The sequence below is a fragment of the Ochotona princeps genome, chromosome 6 (genome assembly GCF_030435755.1).
Source record: "Ochotona princeps isolate mOchPri1 chromosome 6, mOchPri1.hap1, whole genome shotgun sequence".
Taxonomy (NCBI): Eukaryota; Metazoa; Chordata; class Mammalia; order Lagomorpha; family Ochotonidae; genus Ochotona; species Ochotona princeps.
The window spans coordinates 45,957,204-45,973,787 of record NC_080837.1 but is presented as its reverse complement, the minus strand read 5'-3'; the positions used below and the strand labels follow the sequence as shown (position 1 = coordinate 45,973,787).

Here is a 16,584-nt window from a genome sequence, read left to right as displayed (position 1 = left end):
GGCTCCTGGCTCCTGGCTTCGGATCGGCACAGCTCCAGCCATTGCAGCCACTTGAGGAGTGAATCAGCAGATGGAAGATCTTCCTCTCTGTTTCTCCTCCTCTCTGTATATCTAAATTTCCAATAAAAATAAAAAATATTATTATATTTTGTATTATTTTATTATGTTTTATATTATATATTATTATATTAAAATATTATTTAAATATAAATAAATAGTTCCTATAGCAGGAAAATTTTTAAATCTTATGCATTAAAAATGTAGGAAAAGATTGAAATTAACAACTGAGACCAGGAAAATATGGTTTTTCACCACAAATACAAGATAGTGCTTGCAGAAGTAACATAGCAATGACACACAAAACCAGTGAAGATCAGTGATTTAAAATTTTTTTTTCCTTTGGAAGGCAGATTTACAGAGAGAAGGAGAGAGAGAGAGAGAGACAGAGAGAGCTCTTTATCCCACCTATTCATTCCCCAAATGGATTCAACAGCTGGAGCTGGGTCAGACTGAAACCACAGCTTCCACTGCCTCTCGAACATGGGCACATGGGCCCAAGTGCTTGGGCTGTCCTCTGTTGTTCTTCCAGGGAGCTGGATTAGAAGTGAGGTCAAACCAACACGTATATAGGATGCCAGTACTGCAGGCAAAGGCTTAACATACTATACCATGGCATTGAATCAGGTCAGGTTTTAAGATTCCTCAAGCTGCTGGCATTGTGGTACAACAGCTTGAGCCACTGCTTGTGACCTGCATCCCATATCAGAGTGTCAGCTGGAATGCTAATTGCTCCCTTTCTGATCCAACTCCCTGATACTGTGGCTAGGAAAGCAGGGCCTATGACCCAAGAACTAGGGCTCCTGCCACTCATGTTTCACATAGGGGTAGACTTCTGGCTTCCAGCTTGGTCTACCCAGCTTTGGCTGGTGAGACCGTTTGGGGAGGGAACCAGTTGATTAACAATGTCTGTTTGTCTGTCTCTCTCTCTCTCTCTCTCTCACCATGCCTTTCAATTAAATCAATAAATATTTTTATAAAAGATTGAACTATAAACAACAACAACAAAAAAAGAAAACCCAACAACATAAGAAGAGAAGAGGAAAGAAGAGGTTCAGTATGTGACATAACGAGTTAGACAGTCTCTTGCAATACTGCCATATCATATGGGTTCTGGTTCAAGTCCCAGATGCTCCACTTCTGGTCCAACTCTCTGCTAATGTACCAGCATAGCAACCTAAGATGGTCCAAATCCTTGGGCTCTTGTCACCCACATAGGAGACCCAGCAAAACTTTTGGCTCCTGGCTTCAGTTTAGCCCAGCCCAACAGATGAGGCCATTTGAGGACTCAACCAGCAGATGGAATATCCTCTCTCTCTCTCCTTTCTCTTTCTCTAATTCTGTCTTTCAAATGAATGTTTTTTAAAAGATTCAGCAAATGAAAAATGGGCAAAATGGGATATGCTATTAAGTGGAAGTAAGACAAAATACTGGTGTGTATGATCTCAATTTAATTATATTTTAATTAAGCGAGACTACTAAATATTAGTCAAGATTTCTTTGTATGAAAGATTACAAGACAATTTAATTTGTTACATTTCGCTGATTTCACATATGGTGCAGTTAATAATTCCATAATCAGAAGAATTCCATAAGTAGTATTATGAAAAGACAGCTCACCACTAAGAAGAATGTCTCTGAAATGGACCTTAGGATGTCCCCAGGAAAGGACAATTCTGAATTGCAACAGTAAGTTCAACCCTGAAGCCTTTTGCTCTAACCAAAGATTACTAACTCCCAAAAAAGGGGGGTGTTCATTCACAATGTTCTAACAATTGATGACGCATTTACAAGCTGACTTTCATAAAAGATGGCTTAGCATGTCCACATATTAGCAATCAAACATAGAACAATCCATAACTCAAAGCACAAGCAGAGATGAGCCTGTCTTCAGCCCCACTGCAGGTTTGGGTACAGGCTGCAGGTGCAGGGGGAACACTGTGCACTTGCTGCACAGAAGTAGGTGGCTGAGTCTACAGGATGGGCAGCTGAGATGTGCAGGGAGCCATGCTTGTCCTTCTTGTTCATCAGGACAGTGAATCTTTGGTCTTCTTTCTTGTCCTGAGCAGAAATAATACTTACAAGGAACTGGGGACCTTCTCCAGGTTCCTGCTTATACCAGTGTAAGTAGGTGGTGGTACTGTCTGTGTAAGTGCAGTTGATGACACAGTCGTCTCCCTCCTGAACACTCAGGAAAGCAGGACTCTGCTCCACCTGCTCTCCTCCACTCACACCTGTGCAAAGGCAGAAGTCAGACACACTCGTCAGATCATCACTCCCCGGTATTTGCATTGTTTTTCTACAAAGATTTCAAGTAATTGGAAGAGGTCAGTCCCATCCTGGACCTTCTAACAGACGTTTCCTAAGCCCCCTGCTCCTCCCATGCTCCCAACTCACAGTGCAGCTGCAGCCACAGGAACAGAAGCAAACGTCCAGCAAGCGTCCTCATGGATCTGCCCAGCGGCACCTGCAGACAGGCGAGCTAGGACTCTCAGGAGTTGTCCCCTCCTTCTTTTCAAAGCGCAGAGGTTTCTTAAACTGCCCAGGCGTCTGCTTCTGCTATGAGCCTGCTCCAGAAGAAATCGACCACAAAAAGCCTGTTCTGTCATGCATCAACAGAGACGCTCTGCCCTCTTGTGGTCAGATTCCCAACTGTTAAACCACCTACCAGATCCTCCACCAGCTTTGATCTATGGGGAGCTGACACAAACCAACAACAAATCAAAAACAAAGATCCAAGCTTATCTTCAAATCTGAAGGATAAACATTAGCATCATGCAAACACAATTAATTTCATATGGGTTCAAAATTGTACTTCATCATCTCTAAACATGCTTTAATTTTCTAAGATTTATTTGTTTTGTAAGGTAGAGCTACAGAGAAAGAGACAGACAGAGAAAGACCAGGGCTGGGCCAGGCCAAAGCCAGGAGCAGGAGACTCACCCAGATCTCCCGCGTAGGTTCTGGGTGTTGCTTTCCCATGTGCACTAGGAGGGAGCTGGATCAGAAGTGGAGCTACAGGTGCCCATATGGGATGCTAGTATTCCAGGCAGTGACTTAAGCCATCACTCCACAACACTGGCCCCCTTTAAGTGAATTTGAAGCTATAGGGTGTGCATAAGCAAGAAGCTGCAATTAGAGTAAGCAAGTAAAGAAGCCCATGCATTCCAAATTGGAATACAGACATCTGATTCAGCTCCTTGCTAGGGTGCCTGGGAAAGCAGCAGAGGATGACCTGGTACCTGGGCACTTGCTACCCACATGGGAGACTTGTTAGAGGTTCCTGCCTCCCAGGTTAAGACGGACCGAGCCCCAGCCATTAGAGCCACTTGAAGACTGAACCAGTATATGGAAGATCAGCCCGTCTTTCTTGTGCTGTGTGTGTGGTTCTGTGATTTAAATAAATGAATTAATCACTTTCAAATTGTTTTTCATTCATTGTCTGTTATGAAACCATTCTGCAGCTGTATCACCATAAACAACGTGTCTGTGGGGGCTAAGAAGCAGGAAGCATTATTGGGACTGGCATGGTAGAGTAGCTGGTTAACATGATGCCTGATGTGCCAGCAGCTCATACGGGTACCTGCTGAAGTCCCCGCTGTTCCACTTCTAATCCAGCTCCCTGACAACATGCCTGAGAAAGCAGTAGAGGATGGCTCAGCATGTGGGCCCCTGAGCCCACACTGCAGACCCAGAAGAAGCTACTGGTTCTTGATTTCAACCTGACCCAGTCCTCGTCATTGTGGCCATTTGAGGAGTAAACCAGCATATGAAAGGTAAATCTCTCTTTTTCTCTCTCTGTAATCTTCTTCCTTCAATTCTCCTTTCAAATAAATAAGTTTTTAAAAAAAACAATAGAGTGCAAAGATTAATGATGTAAAAACATGAGCTCCGGGGCTAGTGTTCTGGCATAGTAAGCTAAGCCGCTACCTGAGGACCAGCATGCCATAGGGTCCCAGTTCACCCCAGCTACTCCTCTTCCAATCCAGCACCCTGCTTATGTCCTGGGAAATAAGCTGAGAAATGGCTCAAGACCTAGCACCACTCAATCTATGTGGGAGACCTTGAAGAAGCTCCTGGCTTTAATGGGGTCTAGATCTGACTATTGTGGTCATATTGGGAGTGAATCAACAGATGAAACATTTTCTCTCTCTCTCTCTCTCTCTCTCTCTCTCTCTCTCTCTCTCTCTTTCTCTCTGTAACTCTGCCCTCTACCTTTCAAATACAAATAAAATAAAAAACTTTAAGGGCTCGGCAGGATTGCCTAGCAGCTAAAGTCCTTGCCTTGCACACTCCGGAATCCCATATGGGCGCCAGTTCTAATCACAGCCACCCGCTTCCCATCCAGCTTCCTGTTTGTGGCCTGGGAAAGTAGTCGAGAAAGCCTTGGAAGCCTGAACCAGCATGGGAGAACCAGAGGAAGCTCCTGACTTCTGGCTTTGGACCGGCACAGCTCTGGGCATTGCAGCCACTTGGGGAGTGATTCAATGGAAGGAAGATCTTCCTCTCTGTCTCTCCTCCTCTCTGTATATCTGACTTTCCAATAAAAAAAATCTTAAAAAGAAAAGAAAACTTTAAGAAATACAAGCTCTTACTTTTCAATACTGTATGTGACATTTAGTAATTTGGCCTTGAGAAATTACATAACTTCTGTGAGCTTTTTTGCTTTGTCCTAAAAAAGAAAGAAAAAAAATAAAGATACCACAGTTTCCACCCAATTACATGTTGTGCAAATTAAATCACACCAAGGAGTTTGTACTGTGCTCATCGCATGTATGTGTCCACTAAACATTAGCTACCTTGCTATTATTTTTTCAGAACTATGTTGCACTAAAGGTCATAAATACAAACATGGATTTTCACCTTCCTTAAAAATTCATCTATACACTGGTATTAACAGGTAAGTTATCCCAGCAGCAACTTCATACAATGTCTCTCCATAGTCGTCTACTCAAGGCCAGTCTCATTGACATTCTACCATTGACCTTGAGTTGGACTCCTCCACAGGCTACTTGCACATGGACTTGACACCTTCCGTATTTCTAGAAACACTGAGTACTTGTGTCAACATTCTGCACTTATCCTCATAGAAGGGAAGCAGGTAAAACATTGCCAGCATACATGAGGAAACCCCATGCCGTGCAGTGCTGCTGTGCAATCCTCTGCATGGCAGAGGCTGAGGCTGCAGGCTCAGCTGCAGTTTGGGTGCAAGCAGCAGGTGACCTGGGAGCACTGTGCATCCGCTGCACAGAGGTAGGTGCCTGAGTCAGCCAGCTGGGAAGCTGCGATGTGGAGGCTGCTGTAGCGCTCCCTGAAGTTAATCACTGACTTGAACCTTCCATTCTCTTTCGTTTCTGAAGTCAGAAAAAGTAGACTGGCCAGGCCACCCCCAGGATGCTGTCGGAACCACTGAATGCTTGTCACAGTGACAGAAAAACTGCAGCGCAGGGTAGAGTTGGCTCCCTTCTGGACATTCAGAGCTGAAGGACTCTGCTCCACCTGCATCCCCCTCACCCCTGCATGGGTAGAGAAAGAAAACACAGAGCATGTCATAGGGGAATGAGACACGGCTTCCAAAGAGTAACATGTCCCAGGAAGCACACATGAGAGGGGAAGACAGTGCAGAAAACCCACGTCAGCTCTCACTTCGTTCCCTCCCACCATCAGCTGTGCAAATCCCCAAGTGGGGTGGCCCGAACTCACAGCAAACCTGGATCCACAGAAGTCCCAAAAGAGTTCCAAGTCTCCTTTTCATGGCTGTTTGCCTGCTGACTGCCAGCTGTGAGGAGTACTAAATCTTGGGTTTAGACAAACTTCTTCTTACAATCAATAGATTCCCCAAGAACCAATCACACTCACACAGGAAATTCTGCTGTGAAGAGAAAAAGCAGGTGGATGTGGTGTGTGTGTGTGTGTGTGTGTGTGTGTGTGTGTGTGTTGAAGAAGGAAGGCGGATTTAGGTTTGTGGGGAGGTAGGAGCAGGAAGAGGTACTACCTCCAACCCTCAAAGTCTTTTTTCTGAGAATGGCTTAGGCAAGGAATCTGGAGACTTGCATGGAAGGTAAGAAGAGTGAGAGCATAGCAAGGACACAATCCAGGCCTTCCCCTGGGTCACTGCATTCATGAGTCACAGTCTCTAAGCAGGACATGCTGTTGAACAAAGAACTGCAAAATTCATGTTGTTTATATGACATGTCCAACAAAGGAATACAGTTTCATGGTACATTATTTATTAGTTGTGTTTTTCAAAATGTGTCTACAAACAAGAGAGATTTGAATGATTTTATTAACTGGTAAATGTGCCTATGTTTACACATGAACTTGTACCTACAATAAGACCTGGCTGGAGAAAAAGGAAATAGGACTTCTGAAAGACACTCACCCTGGTCTCACCCCGTTCCCTCCTAGCACCACGCATGCCCTCCACCGAGCCACATGCTACCTCTATTCTGTGATTACAAGGAAAGGTCAGACTTTTTTTTGCGATTCACACCAAGTGCTTCATCTTTTCTCTTCCTGCAATCTTTTCTTATTCCTCTTCCTTTTCTCCTCTTTCCCCTTTCTGTTCCTTATTTCACCATTTCTTCTTCCCTTTTCCACAGTGTTGTTATGGACAAGAATTTCACCAGAATATTGAAGAAATGTCTAGAGGGGTAGCACAGAAGCTCATTTCAAGCACTTCTAGTTATCAAACCTAGGATATGGATAAAGAAATATATGTTTTATAGTTGAATCTAAAGAGAGGAGAGAGACACAGATACAGACTCCTAACCTCAGTGTGACTCGAGGACTGTGTTCCGCATTGAGCCATCGGTGGTCAAACGCAGATCTCAACTTTGGCATTTTTGGAGATGAAGCTAAAACGGCAGAGTTCAGAAAAGAACAGCAGCAAGCAGTTGAAAAGTCTCTCTGCGTGCTCACTGATTGACATGATCATGCACTCTTCCGCTCCTTGCCGTAGCTGGAGTTAACCTTCATTTTTCCCTTTCATTTTTTCCCCTATCCATTTTTTAAAGTTATGACTCACAACCCAGCATCTGGGACCTGAAGACAAGCTCTAGAGCCCAAGACTTAAAACGCCCCCTCATGGATTTAAGTCGACACCGCAGGTCATAGCTGCACCCACCCATCCCTGCCTGTTTGGTCGCAGGTGGCAGGGCCATCTCCACCCAAAACTTGACCTGACACCATCCCCTTTGCAGCGATACGTGGAGCAGATGCAGTTCCCAGTCCATGACAGACAGTTCTCTGATCTCATGAAGTGACTTTTTCTCAAGAATTTTTGACTCTTAGAAGAGCTAGGAGAGACCTGTCTGCACAGGAGCTAAGCAGTTGAGTGTCCACTGCCACACATGTCCTCACAGAGCATGGAATATCCTAAGAATCCTCCAGTAGCACCTGGTCACCAAAACCCCACAGTTAAGGCTTTCTCAGTGGGAGGGGGTATCCCTGTTCCTAAATCCAGCCTCTTGGGCCAGCATCCTAGCATGGTAGGCTAATCTTTCAGCTGTAAGCGCTGGCATCCCACATAGGCACCACTTCGTGTCCTGGCTGTTCCATTTCCAATTCAATCCCTGCTTATAGCCTGCAAATAAAGCAGAAGATGCCCTTGGACCTTAGGCCCCTGAATCCATGTGGGAGATCCAGAAGAGGCACCTGGCTTCGGATCAGCTCAGCTATGGCTGTTATGGCCACATAAGGAGTGAACCAGCCGTTGGAGGATCTCCCTCTATCTCTCCTTTCTCTCTATTTCTGCTTTTCAAATAAAATTAATTTTTAAAAATCTGGCTGCAACACTTTGTATACCTAAGAGCAGGTTCTTTCCACCCTGTGCACCTGGAGAAGCCAGAGTCCCTAAGTGGGGATGGCATGGAGCAGAGAGACCCTGAAGGAAGATCAGAGGGGTGACTGGGTCCAGACCTGGACTCCCACTCACCTGCCGCATAGCTGCTGTGTCGGGGAGACCTGCCCAACCACAGCAGCAGCACAAGGAGCCCCACTCCCAGTCCAGCTGCAATCCAGATCTCCTGGGGACCAGGGGGCTGGGATCGGGGCTCTTTCACTCAGGGTTGTGCCATTTCAGAAATCACTAGGGAGGGATTCAGAAAGGAGGGGGCTGAGTAGCTCCCTCTCTCCTGGAACCATCTGTAGCCACACCTAGTCATACCATCCACAGAGGCACAGTTTTTGTGGTTCTTATGATTTTAGAGATGAGATATGATTTGCAGTTGTTTGGGCATTTCCTCCTTCCTTAGTGGGCAAGACGGTGACCCTCATGGTCCCTACAGTTCATCACAGGCATAAATAGATGGAGAAACTAACAGACTATTCAGAAAAGAGGACTGGACAAGCACAAAGGTCTCAGTCACTCTAACACACTCCACTGCAAGCACCAAAATCATTTCAAGGGCCTGGAAATAAGGATTAACCCAGGCTTAGTTTGGGGAATGAAACTGGACAGAACCAGAATGGAGCATCATGACAGCTAAAATACAAAGCACAAAGATGTTGCCAACACAAGAAAAGGAAAGCTGGAGCAGGCCTCGCAATTAAAGGTTCCCCTGTTCCTGGTCGGAGTGCCTGAGCTAATCCCTGGATCCAGCTCCTGAGGCCAGCTTGTCAGTAACCAGGCAACAATGATCACTCAAGCATTGCACTCCCACTTCCCGCCAGGGAGTCCTGAATGATGGCTCAGTGTCGCAGATAGAGTCAACAAGGTCAATCGGGAATCAAAATCTCTACCCAGCTCCTTCTCTACATTACCTCTGTTCTCCCTCCTACTTAATCCACAATCGGGCAAGAGGGGTGGCGAGGAAGAAGGAGTGAAAACCAGCTAGTAGAGATAGAAATGGTAAGGAAATGTTCAAACATGCATGGGACGATAAATGACACGCTGACATTTGGGGCTTATTTTGTCAAAACTCAGGTGTATCTTGGCTACATTACCTATTGGTGTGGATGTGAAGAATGCATAGCAAGTATGTTTTGTGCACACATACATCTATCTAATCACAGAGACAGAGGAACTCCCATGAGCTGCAAGAGCAAAACCCCAGAGATCATCCTCTTTTGAATAACCGGGAAGTCAGAAACAATGATAGACGAAAGCAGTGCATTCCATGTCCTTCCATACTTTCCAAATTTTAGGACACATACATATTTACTTAAAAATAAATCCAATCCAAATGGCATCAGCATTGTGACGAGACAGCTAAAGCCACAACCTGAACACCAACACCCCATACTGGCACCAGTGCTGTTCCACTTCCAATCCGGCTTCCTGCTATTAACCTGGGAAAAGCAGCAAATGATGGTCCAAGTGCTTGGTCCCCACTGGGACTCCTAGAAGACATTCTTGGATCCTGGATTCCACCTGGTCCAAACCTGGTCATTGTGGCCATCTGGGGAGTAAAGTAACAGAAGATCTCTGACTCTCCCTCTCTCTGTGTAACTCTGCTTTCAAATTACTAAATATTTTTACATCATCTGAGAAATATTTTTAAGATAGCAATAGAATTCAAAAATTTTCTAGTATAATCTAAAGATGAAACGATAAAATGAAAGTCATAGAAGCCATAGAAGTCATTGCTTTTAGGTTTCTTCCAGGCTGTGAGCCCTGGCCCACCACAGGAAGGATACTGCACAGGTACAAACCACTGTGCATCACTGTGTGCCACCCACAGTGCAGTAGTACACAGCGGTGTCCTTCAGGGAAAGTCGGGACAGGCCCAGGGTGCTAGACTTTCTGTCGGCAGCAATGAACAGAGATGTCGCTTCATGTTCCACTTCTACCTTATATGCTTGAATAAGAAACTGTGGTCCCTGGTTGGGAAATTGCTGATACCAGAAGATATACTCATTTGTGGCAATGTCAGGGTGGCTACAGGAAATGTTCACATTTTGTCCTTCAAATGCCTCCGTAGAGGTTGTCTGGGTGGTCCTCGCAAGGCTCACAGTGCCTGTGGGAGTAAACACAATGCTAGTGTTGATCCTAAAATCAGGACAAACTGGAAGGGCCCATCCTGCAACCCCAGGCTGTCTGCCACAATCAAATACACCCCTATGCCTCCCTCCATCCATATACTTAAACAATTCCTTCTTATATGTGCCTCAGGACATATGTACTTTGAATTTGTTTATTCTAAGGCAGACCCAGCACACACACACACACACACACACACACATACATGTGGAAAATCTGTTTTATCTCTCCTGGGGAAAGAACCCATGAGGCTGTGATGCAGAACATCTTAAATAGCCTGAGACACAGCTCACACAGAGGCTTAGAAGCTGCCTGAGAAAACAAAAACACCCAAGCTCTCTCTGAACCTTCTAGATTAAAAAAAAAAAAAAAGCAACTGCTGGTAGGCAAGGATGCAGGTCCCCTGTCGAGCATCCTCAAGCCTTCATCCTCGGAGTCTGAAAGTAACTCACCCAAGACCAGGAGCACAGTCACTCTTGTCAGTTCTCTCATAGTCAAGATGTAGATTTGAGCCCAGGCTCCAGGCCTGCTTTCTGAGTCCACTTCTAGTCTGGGACTGAAGCCAGTGAGGAAGCAGCAGCAACCACCACAGCACCCTAGCACCTGCCACTCTGGGACTGTCCCCAGAACAGCCAATGGCTAGGTGCAGCTCTTCGCAGGGGTCCTGCTGCTCCAAGCTCAGCTGCACCACCAGGAAGCAGAACAAAAGCTGGCAGAACACAGCCACTTCAGAATCGCTTTGAGTCTTCATTGAGCTCTAACCCTCTCGAGATTTGGCTGAAATGAGGCAGACCTGGGAGAGGTTCCTGCTCTGCCCACTTCGCACAGCCCCAGAAAATGGTAACCTGTTCAGTCAGTGTGACACTCATGGATGCATGAGCATGTATAGTGATAAGCATTCTGACCCAGAACTGCATGCTTTGAAATGCTCAATGGATCCTTAAATTGCCACAATAAGCCAGAGTCCTGCTTTCAGGTCAAAAGAGAGCAGGGAAGGTTTTCTGAACTAGACCTTCCAATGTCCCAGCACCTGCTGTCCTTTAGGACTCCACTGAGCCAGCATCTACCATCAGCATCTCCCCATGTAACAGCTGTTAAATGGGGAAGCTGACCCTCATTAGTGCCCACTGACACATTTGCTGTAGAATCATTCACCTAATCCAGAAAGAATTGAAGTGAGAAGAAAAGGTAGAGTTCAGAATCACAGAAACCCAAGTCCAGACCTCAGCTCTGCCACTTCACGACTTTGGGTGCCCCTCAGTGCCTCAGTTTCCTCATCTGGAAACTGGCCACCAAACTCATCATTTCAAAGGCAGCCCATGACATTTAGTTGACTGACAAATATTGCTCCTTCCCTTTGCTGCATTCTCATCTGAATCACATGTAGAGTACTGTGGGCTCAACAAAGCAGTTGCATAGGATTGTTGATGTGATTTTGAAAAATACATATAATTTTTTAACAATGCAGTGGGAACTCTGTAACAGTAACACAAAGCTTTTTTTTAAGCCCCAATAAATAAATAAATAACACAGCTACGCATGAAAAACAGCCATTTCCCAAAAACAACAAGATGTTAACTGGGTCAGCCAAATGCTGTCATCCAAACATGCAAGGTGCTCACTTTAATATTGGAACAGCAAGGTGATGTTTGAGTTCCTTATTTATGCAATACCAGAATGGAAAAACTGTAAATGTTTGAAAAGAGCCTCTTACACATCTAAGATTGTGAAAAGTTTTCTGAGGAGTATTTCCATTTTCCTGTGCAAAAATCAATGAATACTAATAGAGTCTAGCAACTGATCGGGCAAGGCTATGCTGTAACACCAACCAGCATAAGCTGGAACCAGGGGCAGGTTGAATCAAACCAGTAGATGCTGAGGTGAGATGAGCCATGCCAGTGTGGGAGCTGTGGGTGCAGGGTCCATGAGCCTGAGGAATGGAGGGGCCCTTTGACCTGCCAGTGAGGTGGGGATTGGATCCATGAGCACCGAGGGTGGGGGTCTGGCAGGCTTTCATGTGACCCAGTTCCTGGGACCCACCTACATGGTGGGTGTTGGGTCTATGGGCCCCAGGGGCGGGGAGTACAGCGGGTCATATGACCCAGGACTTTCAGCCCATTTGTGATGTTGGTGTGGGATGCATGAACCCCTGAGATTGGGGGATCCAGAGGGGCCTCGGTCTCCTGGCCCAGGTGACCAGGCCCACGTGTGCGGTTGGTGCTAGGTCTGTGAGACCCAGGGGAGTTTCCAGCAGATCCTGGGTCACATGGCCAGGGCCTGATTGTGAGATGGGTGCTAAGCGCAAGAACCCCATGAGGAGAGGGCCCGATCTGGCTTGGGTCACCTGGCTCAGGTTCCTGGGCCCACCTGCAAGGGGGTCCATGTCCATGAGCCCCAGGGTTGGAGGTCCTGCTTGGCCCGGGTCACCTGGCCAAGGTCCATGAGGTCCTCCTCAGTGTAGACAATGGAATGCTGGATGGCAGACCATGGTGCCCATAGAGGACACAGTAGCCCATTTGGGCCTACAGAGGACATCTAGTACCATAGCAGAGAATGGAGAACAGAACATATGGAAAACCACAATGACGCAAATATCTGGGCGATTAGAGATTCTAAGGTCAACTGTGTCAGCCAATGGACATTGGAAGGGATTCCTCATCCATAGATGGGTAAGATCAACAGCATTTCAAAACTGTCGCATCCACCTGGGCTGAACCCTCAGAGCATCCACCACATTATGACCCTGGGTTGATATCAGGTGGCCTCTCCCAGTCCTCAGATACTGGGATGGTCGGGAGATTGGTTATGGCCTATCTCCTTATCTCCCCCTCCTCCCAGAAATGGGAAGAAGAGATACAAAGTTTGGAAACAGTGATCACACCCACTTCTCGCTAACCCTAGATCCTTCCCACCCTGATCAACTACAGAAACATTATCTAAAACAGTAAAACAACAACAAAAAAAGGAGTAAATAAATAAAAATACATTATACACACACATATATATAAAGTATGTTATTAAAAAATCTGAAGAAACAAAAGAAAAGAAAAAAGGAAGAAAGGGGATTGAGGAAGGAATCAAAATATGATTATTTTCTTAGAATTGTACCTATGCGGACAGGCACAGTAGCTGAATGGCTAAACTCCTCACCTTGCACAAGCCAGGATCCCATATGGGTGCAGGTTCTAATCTTGGCAGCCCCACTTCCCATACAACTCCCTGTTGTGGCCTGGGAAAGCAGTCGAGGATGGTCTAAAGCCTTGGGACCCTGCATCCACGTGGGAGATCCGGAGGAGGCTCCAGGCTCCTGGCTGCGGATCAGCTCAGCTCTGGACATTGTGGCTGCTTGGAGAGTGAATGAATCAACAGATGGAAGATCTTCCTCTCTGTCTCTCCTCCTCTCTGTATATCTGACTTTCCAATAAAAATAAAATAAATCTTAAAAAAAAAGAATTGTACCTATGAACTACATTAAATCTGTTCTCTTTGTATTAATAAAAATTCTTAAAGTATCTTGAAAAAAGATTTCTAGCTAAAACACTATAATTTCTTTGTTGGAAACAAGTTGATTCCATATCCTTTTTTTAGATTTATTTGTTTATTTACTTCCATTTGCTGGTTCACTCTCCACATGGCCACAACAACCAGGGTTGGGCCAGGCTAAACCCAGCAACCCAGTGATGATTGACATGGGGAGCAGGAGTCCAAGTACTGGACAGGTAGCAGGGGCTCAAATACTTGGACAAAATTCTGCTGCCTTCCAAGGCGCATTGTCAGGGAGCTGATCTTGAAACAGAGCAGCTGAGACTTGGACCAGTGCTCCAATGTGGGATGTCAGCATTCCATATGGCAGCTTAGCTCACTGCATCACAGCACCAGCCCTGAGCTACAGAACTTAGACTGTACTAAATCACTAAGTAGTTCCCTCCCATCATCACAAGTGTTCCCTCCCCTGTTCTTCTTCAGGCTTCCCTTGTTTGGGTCACTCTGTCTTGTCCCTAACACCTCTACTGTGCCCCTGCTCCCCAGGATCATCACCATCCCCATGTTATTAAAATGAGATAATTAGAGTGGGGAAAGTTGGGTAAGCAGAGAGGGCAGCAAAGGGCCTCACTGGCAATGAGGAGAGTTTTCCTAACCTAACTGAGAAACAGGAGTGTGCTGAGTAATAAGCCTAATGCTATAAAGAAATGCAGAGGGGTGTGGTGCAATAGTGTAGCGGTTAGACTCCTCACCTTGAATGCACCAGGATCCCATATGGGTGCTGGTTCTAGTCCCAGGGGCCCTGCTTCCCATCCAGTCCCTGCTTGTCACCTGGGAAAGTAGTCGAGGATGGCCCAAAGACTTGGGACCCCGCACGCACATGGGAGACCCAGAAGAAGCTCCTGGCTCCTGGCTTCAGATTGGCTCGGCTCCAGCCATTGCAATCGCTTGGGGAGTGAACCATCGGATGGAAAACCCTCTCTGTTTCTCCTCCTCTCTGTATATCTGCCTTTCCAATTAAAAATAAATAAATTTAAGAAAAAAGAAATGCAGAGTACTTTATTAATTAATCAGCAAAAACAAAACCCTGGTGCCAACACCAATCCAAAGGGCTGGTGACCAACTTATGGTGACTAGTTATTTGTGACCAGTTCCAGGTACATGGTGAAAAGAAACAGCTCCCTAGACAGGTCCGAAGAAAAGGTTCTTTCTTCCTTCTGTAGGAAATCGTGTGATGTACAAAAATGTAATGGATGTCTTTCCCTTCCTGTGCTTTCAATAAAACCCTTTTGTTAAACTCACTTTCTTGTTTGTTCATTGGCCTCATATATCATCATCAATAGCGCAAGTTCCTGGGGTTCGTATCTCAGCTGTAACACGATGCAATAACTTTTTCACCTAAACTGCCAGACCACCACACCTGTGATCAGCATTGGACCCCTCCACCAATGACAGACAGACTTCCAAATAAAGTTAGATACACTGATGCCAGAATAGGACAGTGAAGTATTCATAGGCATTTCTGCATTGTTCAGACTATCAGAAATCTGCTGGCCAGTCTCAGAAATATTTAAAAGTGAAATGCATCCACAACAGGGTAAAGAATATGCTCAAAGTCATTTTCAAAAGGCCCAGGACACTAAAACACAACTCAAAACTTGAGCCTACAACACCCCTGCACTCCAGAGTCCTTGAAATGACATTACTCAGTGAAGACTGCAAGGATAACCCCTACCACTGTCCACTCTCCTCTCCTATCTTCCTCCCCACCACCCTCATCACTCCTGTCCTCTCCCACCACAACCCTCTCCCTTCCTGCCGATCACATCCCAGCATTCCTGCTTCTCCTGCTAGATTTTAAATTGACTGAAACTTTGTTCTGATCTACTCTACACTGTGGGACAAAATTAATCTGCCTTTAAAATTACCAAATAGCATATACATGGGAATCAGTGAGGCTTCCTGCCTGCAAGTAGGATGTGGTTCCAACAAGTGTACAATAGTAGCCTAGTACAGCCCTTTGACCAACTTCCCCTAAAGGCAATGCCTTTTTGCTTTTGTTCCAAAAATCTATTCTAAAGCAACACGTGCAAATTCTTCAAAGATCTTTTAACAGTTTACTCCTGAATGGGACTGTACTTTGATTCTCTGCCTGATGGACATGCTCTGTGTGCACAGCTTGGTTCATGGCCTTGGTTCATAACGCTTTTACATAAATTAATCACCTCATAACCACAGCAGTTTTAATAAAGCCCACTGGGAAACTCCGCTCTCTTTGTTAAGCATTCTTTTTACTAAAGAGAATCAGTTAACGTCCAGAGAGACATCAATGAAAATAACACTCTTAATGAATCACTGGAGGCATCCTCTGTCTTACTTATGATGTTGGCATGGACCAGAGATACACAGGAGATCAATTTAAAAGTTGCAGTTTCCCCTGGGTCATTTCAAGAGGCAGTCCCTATTGAACTGTAACTTATCAAAAGTAACTGCATTCAATGCTCCCTCCTTCCCAGAACTTTCTATGAATTTTGTCACAAACACCTAACCTCCTGAGTATCCTCTGACCCAGCAGAGTAGAGGCAAATTAGTATCCTGTCACCTTCTTCCCTTGGGTACAGAATCCTTCATCATGAAGAGAAAGCATGCTTGAGTAGGGGAGATTTTTAATGTAACAATACAGTCATTTCATTGCTTTGGAATCCATATTCCAGTCATCTTATTTCTAATATGCCCTTTATACTACTTCTACATAATCTTCCTAAAAGAAAAACTGTGTCACAACACATTTAATAAATATAAACTGCAGGGCCAACATTGGGAAATAGCAAGCTAAGCCTTCTCCTAAGTCACCATCATCCTAAATGGGCACTGGTTCAAGTCCCGGCTGCTCTACTTCTAATCCAGCTCCTTGCAATATGCCTGGAACACAGCAGATGATGAACCAAGTGCTTGGGCCCTGCCACCTGTGTGGCAGACCCAAAGGAGGCTCCAAGCTCCTGGCTCAGCTTAGTAGCCATAGCCATTTGGGGAGTGAACCTGCAGATGGAAGATTCTCTATT

At 45.4% G+C, this 16,584-nt stretch overlaps 2 gene segments (V, D, J or C); both read right to left on the bottom strand.

Moving 5' to 3' along the window:
• Window positions 1–1,531: 1,531 nt before the first annotated feature.
• On the bottom strand, window positions 1,532–2,618 carry LOC131480573 (T cell receptor alpha variable 5-like). The segment is given in 2 exon segments: window positions 1,532–2,291; window positions 2,455–2,618. Coding segments are annotated over 2 exon segments (396 nt in total).
• Window positions 2,619–9,633: 7,015 nt separating this feature from the next.
• Window positions 9,634–10,579, bottom strand: LOC131480579 (T cell receptor alpha variable 4-like). The segment is given in 2 exon segments: window positions 9,634–10,016; window positions 10,492–10,579. Coding segments are annotated over 2 exon segments (336 nt in total).
• Between the last annotated feature and the right edge of the window lie 6,005 nt (window positions 10,580–16,584).